Source organism: Pistacia vera, unplaced genomic scaffold, assembly GCF_008641045.1.
Source record: "Pistacia vera cultivar Batoury unplaced genomic scaffold, PisVer_v2 Contig435, whole genome shotgun sequence".
Classification (NCBI taxonomy): Eukaryota; Viridiplantae; Streptophyta; class Magnoliopsida; order Sapindales; family Anacardiaceae; genus Pistacia; species Pistacia vera.
Genome location: NW_022196263.1, coordinates 608731 through 617062, shown reverse-complemented (window position 1 = coordinate 617062; position 8332 = coordinate 608731). Strand labels below are relative to the sequence as shown.

The 8332-nt window shown below is 37.9% G+C and overlaps 1 protein-coding gene across 1 annotated transcript; it reads left to right on the top strand.

Moving 5' to 3' along the window:
* Positions 1-777: 777 nt before the first annotated feature.
* Positions 778-4590, top strand: LOC116143946 (ATP synthase subunit beta, mitochondrial-like). Its single transcript, XM_031429390.1, has 9 exons — positions 778-1304; positions 1976-2051; positions 2146-2234; positions 2402-2519; positions 2608-2711; positions 2821-2979; positions 3076-3300; positions 3382-3693; positions 4081-4590. The coding sequence occupies exons 1-9, from the start codon at positions 834-836 to the stop codon at positions 4192-4194; spliced, it is 1668 nt and encodes a 555-aa protein (XP_031285250.1). The 5' UTR covers positions 778-833; the 3' UTR covers positions 4195-4590.
* The last annotated feature ends 3742 nt before the right edge of the window (positions 4591-8332 follow it).

Here is an 8332-nt window from a genome sequence, read left to right as displayed (position 1 = left end):
TATTAATTAATAGATTAATTAAATAGTATGATATTGTTATAGAGTGATTAAGCATAACTTGAGGTTATATAATTTAAATGCTTCAATATTTTAGTATTTCTGATTTAAATTTAAAATTTATTTTTTCTTTAAGTTTGGACTTTTCATTGAGTGATTAGAGAAAATATAGGCTGAAGCTTAATTCTTCATTTAAGAATAAATGATGGCAAGAAATTTATTATATGGTTCCACAACTAGGTTTATATCTTATATAAATCCTTCATCAATTTACCCCTTAATATATTTAGATATTTACATATGTAGTTTAATACGAAAAAAAAAATTTTTTAAATTTCAAAAACCTATTTTTTTATTGATAAAATTAATCAAATCACTAAATTAACAAACAATTTTAGAGGATATTTAATCTAATTATTGAACGTAATATGTGACAAAAAAAAAATTAACAAATAACGATCATACTTTCAAGTTTTAAAATTTTATATTAAAATGTCTTTTCTCATAAATTTATTTTATTCCCAATATTAAAAAATTATCTTCATAATTCATAATTTAAAAGAAAATTCAAAATTTCAAAAAACACCAAACGACGCCGTTCCCAACAGAAAAGCAAACCAAACTAACCTGAACTAAAGCAGCATATTCCTCCTATAATCCTATTCCTATTAAAACAGTTAAACAGTAAAAACAAATATTTTATCTTTTTACGTTTTTACCAATTTACCTCACTATTTCTCAGCTTGTACATAAAGCCACTTTTCACACAAAAAACCAAACCCTAGAACTTCACTCTTTCTCTCTCTCTTTCTCTATCTCCATTGAAGCCCTACCAGATGGCTTCTCGCAGGCTCGCCTCCACGATTCTCCGCCGATCTTACTCCAAATCCCCCTTCTCTCACTCCTCCCTCACTTCACCTATCACCACGCGCCGCGCCGCTGCTCCCGTCTCTAACTTCATCCGCTCGCGCGTGGCCGAATACGCGACCTCCTCTGCTGCCGCGGCAGCTCCGGCTCCCCCCAAGCCCGACGTCAAGAAGGGCGGTGGTGGTAAGATTACCGATGAGTTCACTGGGAAGGGCGCGATCGGACAGGTGTGTCAGGTCATTGGTGCCGTTGTCGATGTGAGGTTCGATGAGGGAATTCCGCCGATTATGACGGCGCTTGAAGTCGTGGACCACTCCGTTAGGTTGGTGCTTGAAGTGGCGCAGCACATGGGTGGAGGGACTGTTCGGACCATTGCTATGGATGGAACTGAAGGGTTGGTCAGAGGCCAGAGCGTACTCAACACCGGCTCTCCTATCACTGTGAGTACTGTAGATTTTGCTGGCGATTGTAGATCTGAGTGATGTGTTTTGTTTTATGCGATTTCCCAGTTTTTTAGGTTTTTAGGACTGAAAGTTTTTATTTTTGGATATTGTTGATAATGAGTTGGAGAACACTAAAAGGGAATGGCTATTCTGTCTATATGATCGCAGGAATTTTTTTTTTCCCATTATTTTCAAGATCTGATTTTTAACGACTCTTTTATGTTTAGGTTAAATTTGATGAATGTATCGGCGATTAGTTTTCGACGTAATTTGATTTCCAGATTTTTGGGTATTTTTGAGGTATAGCTAGAAAACACTGAAACTGAAGTCCTTGAATGATATTTTTGCCTGTTTTCTCAGACGGGTCTATCCGCAAATTTATTATTTTCAAAATTGGATTTTAACGATTTTTTTTTTATTTAAAACTGTTTGTTGCTGATAAGTGATAAGTGGTTATTGATTTTTGTTAGGGTCTGGTTCTCTCCAGATGACGAGCTTATATGGTTTTGGTTATTTGAATGGCTTGATATCTCATTTATTTAGCGTTTGTAGAATATTAAGTTTCTTTTTTGTATTGGTTTCATGGGTGAAAAAGGTAGAAACTTCTACTTTTTAATATAAGTTGTAATTTGAATTTGATTTATAATTGGTTTTTATATGCATTTTAGGTACCTGTCGGTAGGGCTACCCTTGGCCGTATCATGAATGTCCTTGGAGAGCCTATTGATGAGAGAGGCGAAATCAGTAAGATTCTAAAAGCTTGTTATTACTTATAGCATTGTTCTAGAATTAGAAACAAGGACTTTTCTGACTTTTATAAGGTTTTTATTTCCAACAGAAACCGACCACTACTTGCCCATCCACAGAGAAGCTCCTTCATTTGCTGAGCAAGCAACTGAACAACAGATCCTTGTTACTGGTATCAAGGTACTTAATTCATTTGAAATTTATGTGATAAATGTATTTGAATTTCCACTACTTTTACCTAATTTTTTATAAAAAGAAAGGTGTGCTTCTATTGTTATGTTTGATGAACTTTCATGTACGGAAGTGCGATACAGACTCAAATTTTATCAAGTTGCTTCTCTCCACAGGTTGTTGATCTCCTAGCTCCATACCAAAAAGGAGGAAAGATTGGGCTTTTTGGTGGTGCTGGTGTCGGAAAAACTGTGCTTATCATGGAACTTATCAACAACGTTGCTAAAGCTCATGGTTTGTTTTTACAAATGCATTTGCCAATGTGCTCATATGAATATTCCTCTCCATGTTTTATTGAATTTTACTTGGTTTCTTTGATCAGGTGGTTTCTCAGTGTTTGCCGGTGTTGGAGAACGTACTCGCGAGGGTAATGACTTGTACAGAGAAATGATGGAAAGTGGTGTCATTAAGCTAGGGGATAAGCAGGTCAAGTTTATACTACTTATATTTACTATTTATATATACTTATTTATCTTGTTTGTATTTTGTTCGTCACACTTAAATCTTAAAATCTTATGTTTTTTTGATTCATTAGGCTGAAAGCAAATGTGCTCTTGTCTATGGTCAAATGAATGAGCCCCCTGGTGCTCGTGCCCGTGTTGGTCTCACTGGGCTTACTGTTGCTGAGCACTTCCGTGATGCTGAGGGGCAGGATGTGCTTCTCTTCATTGACAATATTTTCCGTTTCACCCAGGTAAGAAGCTCGTTTGTCATGGAGTTTTTGGAGGACCCTTATTGTGCACTGCATGTTGATAATTTTCTAAAATTTGTTCTTTCTGTCGACCTGCAGGCTAACTCTGAGGTGTCTGCTTTGCTGGGACGTATCCCATCTGCTGTCGGTTACCAACCAACTTTGGCTACAGATCTTGGAGGTCTTCAGGAGCGTATTACAACCACCAGGAAAGGTTCCATCACTTCTGTCCAAGCTATCTATGTGCCTGCTGATGACTTGACAGATCCTGCTCCTGCTACCACTTTTGCTCACTTGGATGCCACAACTGTGTTGTCTCGTCAGGTGTGAATACATCAGTATCAAGTGGTCGTGGGAACAATATTGTCATCTTTCATCTAATTTACTGCGCTTTTGCTTTGACAGATCTCTGAGCTCGGTATCTATCCTGCTGTCGATCCTCTTGATTCTACATCTCGTATGCTTTCCCCTCACATTTTGGGTGAGGACCACTACAACACTGCTCGTGGTGTGCAGAAGGTTCTTCAGAACTACAAGAATCTGCAAGATATTATTGCCATTTTGGGTATGGATGAGCTCAGTGAAGATGACAAGTTGACCGTCGCTCGTGCTCGTAAGATTCAACGGTTCTTGAGTCAGCCTTTCCATGTGGCAGAAGTTTTCACGGGTGCCCCTGGCAAGTATGTTGAGTTGAAGGAGAGCATTGTCAGTTTCCAGGTACTCTCTTCGTTCCTATGCTTACATTCATAATAGACCATAAGTACACAGTGACTCATTTCTATAACAGGGTATGCATTACATAGTGTTATGCACTATATATCCTGTTCAAATAGTTTCTCTGAAGCTGAAACTACATCTTCAGTATTTGATCATAATTTCATGTAATTTTTATTGGTGACACAATTAGTAACTAGGATAATGAAATTCTTTTTTCATGTGGGTCTAACCTTCACCTTCTGGTCGAGTGTTGAAATCTTTGTCACTGAGCCACTGTGTTCTTGAGGAATCACCGTCTCAGTTCCATACACTATCTGGGGCTTGGCTTGATGGCATTGTGATGATCTTTGATTCATCGATTAATTTTGTTTGTTGCTTTTCTCACAGGGAGTGTTGGATGGAAAATACGATGACCTCCCAGAACAGTCATTTTACATGGTTGGAGGCATTGAAGAGGTGATTGCCAAGGCTGAAAAGATTGCCAAGGAATCTGCCGCCTAAACGAAGCACCCTTCTTCCTTCACACCCCCACATTTCCATTTTGTTGATTGTTGCGAAAAATCAAATAATTTTAAGTAGGTGGTGCTGGGTGATGTTCCAGCAACAGGATGATGATGATGTTCATTTTTTGATGAGACCAAACTGTTTCTTCTTCTTCAGGAGCTACAGTTTCATATTTCTTGTTTTGAATGTTGATGTTATTGCCAAAAGGGGTGAAAGAGGAATAGAACTTTGAGGCCCTGTCCTTGCCCTTCTCCCTGCCTTCTTTCTTCTTATCATTTAATAAGGGAAACAACAAAAGATAGAAGGCAGACATGTATATTTCTTTTTGGATAATTTCAGAGAACAATCGGAAGCTTTTTTAATTTCAAATGATCTCTGTTTAGCTTCCTTGCCCTCACTAATTTGTTTTTTTCGTTAGAGGTTTGATTTGTGTTCTTGCATTAATCAGTTTGTTACTGATAATAAGCTGAGGTTTATAAGAAGGGTAATTTTATCAGAAGGATAACGCTTTTCCACTTTTGGAAACTGAACAGTGAACACCAATACCAAATGTAGTTCTTTTACTTGAATGTGCTAAACGCAATTCAAGGGTGAAAGTGTTAAAAGTCTTTATGTAGCTTTATCCTAATTTCTGCAGACTCCATTGATGAATCATGAGATTGACGATCGGTGGGAAAATGTGTTTTTCGAAGTTTATAGGTGGAAAAATGTCATTACGGTAAACCGTGGGTGAGAAATTGTTACTGGCTCTATTAAAAATGATCATTTTCAAATATAAAAAAATTATACTAAATGCTACATAATTCCCATTTTCTGTGACTCTAACCTAGTATAATGTTTATCTTTATGGACCTCACTCACTCTCTCTCTCTCTCTCTCTCTCTCTCTCTCCAATTCCATGCACCCTTATTCCTTTAACATCATCCGATTGGAATATGTTATCTTTATGAACTTAAACTTGCTTAGCTTCTAATAATTTGCTGTTTATTGATTTTTATTTATTTATTTGTGGGTATTAGTTGAATTAAAGAAATAGTAAATGACATGTTCCACCCAAGGTTTAGCGGAATCAAAGGTTCCCACCCTTAGTTTCATACATTGTTTTAAAACCCGGACCGGATCAGCTGATTCGACTGGGGCTCAGACAGATGTCCGGTTTGAATTAATATAAAAAAAAAATGCTATCCTTACAAAGATCCATACAAAGAAGGTTACAAAGTGACATCATCTAAAAGAAAAAAACAAAGAAAAAACGGAAAAAGAGAGAGAGAGAAATCATAAAAATCAAGGGTGGAGATTGTCTTTGTATACCCCCTTTGTATGTGTCTTTATAAAACTAGCATTGCTCTAATATAAAACCTGCTTATATATAAAAAACCGTTTTGACCTGCTATAAAACCAGATAAAAAGTAAAAACCATCTGATCCAACCGGTTGAACAAAACCGGTTCTCTATTTCAAAAAGAAAAAAAAAAAAAAAAAAAAATCTTTCTTTGCTAAAGTGAAGAAGAAGAAGTGAGGAGAGGGGAAGGAAAAAGTGGCCAATTTGGACCTCATTTTTCTAGATTGTGACAGCCAAGGCTTTCTTGGCCGTCAAGTGTGATGCAATATGGAAAGAAGATCATGCAAATATGGAATGAAAATTATTGACTGCTGGAATTATGCATCCTGAAATTAAGCAATTAACATGATATTCATGAGTGACTCAAAGATATTCTTCATTGAAATACTTTGTAATTACACCATTTGATTACATTCTTGTATTGACTTTACATTTTCGGTATAAATTCACACTGCTATGCAAAACTAAAATATACAAGAAATAGACTCTTTCTTCTCTCATTTTTGGCATTCTTCAGCACTCCGTTTGCTTCTTTTTGCCTCTCATTGCTCAATTTTGACATGGTATGAGAGCATTCTTCCTAATCTCTTGCTTCCGCATTACTGATCCTCTCTAGCCAGCTTTCCAAATTCTGAGAAACAAGGCACTTGGGTCTCTTTCATCCAATAAATTTCCTTTAGCCAATCTACCAAATCCTGCACAAAAAAGGCACATTGAGTCAGCCATGTTTTTCCAAATTTCCACAGCAAATTCCCTTTAGGTAATCTGCCAAAACCTGCAACAAACACATGGAATCAGCCACGGTTTTACCAATTTCCAGAATTCACCAAATCAAATTTAGTTGAGTCAAAACTTCCCTCATGGATCCAAAAGACAACAGCCATTCCACAACATCGCCAACTTCAAACCAGTCCACCCAACAAAACCAAGATCAGAATTCGGGTCAAACTCAACCTGGCTCAAACCCATTCGGGTTCATGGGTTAGGCAACCAACCCAACAGGCCAAAATCCCCAACCGCTGTTCCAAATCATCCAAAACAACCCCAATCGACCAAAACCTTGCGACCCTCTTTACTCACCAGCGTCCGATAGAGCAGAGCTAGTCCTTGTCAAGCAATCACTTGTCGGATCAAAGAATTATGCCACTTAGGCCCGTGACTTCTGGTGGTCTTTGATCACAAAAGACAAGGAAGGGTTCATTGATGGAACCTTCCCTCCACCGGTTGAACCTCACCTCCTCAAGCACTGGAAACGCTGCAACAATCAGCAATCCCTGACCCAGGAGATTGCCGCTGGACTACCACAGACAGAAAATGCCCAAGAAATGTGGGTAAACATACATGAGATGTATGGCCAACTTGATTTGGCCAAGATGTTCACTCTACGACAATCTCTTGCTGAAATCAAACAAAATAGCTTACCGATGACATCCTACTTTAACAGATTATCAACAATTTGGAACAAATTAGACGCTGTCGTTGAACCACTTGGAAGGTCGACAACTGTGATTCAACAAGTTAAAAGGGTAAAAGATCAGGATCGATTGATCCACTTTTTAATGGGTTTAAATGACAATTTCTTACCTTTCAAAACTCAGATGTTGGCCACTACGCCAGCGCCGACGCACTTACCAGTTGGCTGTGCAAGATGAGAGCCAACGTATGAACTCACACGATGGCTTCCACACCGGTGACATCGCTGCTTTCAACATTGCACAAAAGGGATTATGTGATGGAGTGAAGAGTGACAGCGACGGTGGCGCAAAAGGAGTTCTTGATCTGGCAGAAAATTAGAGAAGTGTGTTATATAGGGCATAAACCGACGGTGCAAATAAATTCTCCTCATCCAATGGCCTGAATAATTCCAAGCCCAATTCATTAGCTACATCTCATGGGCCAGGTTACTCTACATCTAATGGGCAAAGTTCTTTTAATTCTCATGGGCCATATCAAAGGTCCAATGGCTCTAGGTCAAATAAGTCTGGTAGAAGTGCACGTTATTGTGATTACTGCAGAAGAAGAAATCACGATCGTGACACTTGTTGGAAGTTGCATGGACATCCATCACATCAGAAATCTGGATTCTGGATCCATTGTCAACCAAACAAATACAACTGGGAATTCAGTACCCACATTTAGTCCTAAACAATATCAGCAAATAATTTAGATGATTAATCAGCTTTCCCAGGCTAATACGACATCCTATGTGGGTACATCTTATTGTTTCAATTTAATTAAAGATGATATCTATATAATTGATTCAGGGGCAAGTGACCACATCATTTGCAACTCTAAGCATTTCACTTAGACACCCACAAAATCAACCACACCTGTCCGTATGCCCAATGGAACCATGGCTCTAGCCACTCAAATACGGATCGTTCGACTTACCAAAACTTTAGTCCTTCATAATGTTTTATTTGTCCCAGCCTTTAGATTTAACCTGATTTCTGTATCCAAAATCTGTCAAGATAACAATTGCTGTTTAAAGTTTTTTCCTAACATATGTGAATTTTAGGACCCTTTGACTAGAAAACTGATGGGTTCGAGTTAGGTTCACAACGGTCTTTATTATTGGATAATTGATTCCATAGAAAAATCTCAAAATCTTTTGTCTTGTATTACAAATAATAAATTCTCTGATTGTAATACAAATTTTAATAAAAGTTCATTGATTTTGTACCAAAGATTGGGTCATAGTGCTTCTTTTCCACAACCCCGATGTCCAATTTGTCCTTTTGCCAAGCAATCCCGACCTACTTTTCCACACAACACATCAAACACTACCTATCCT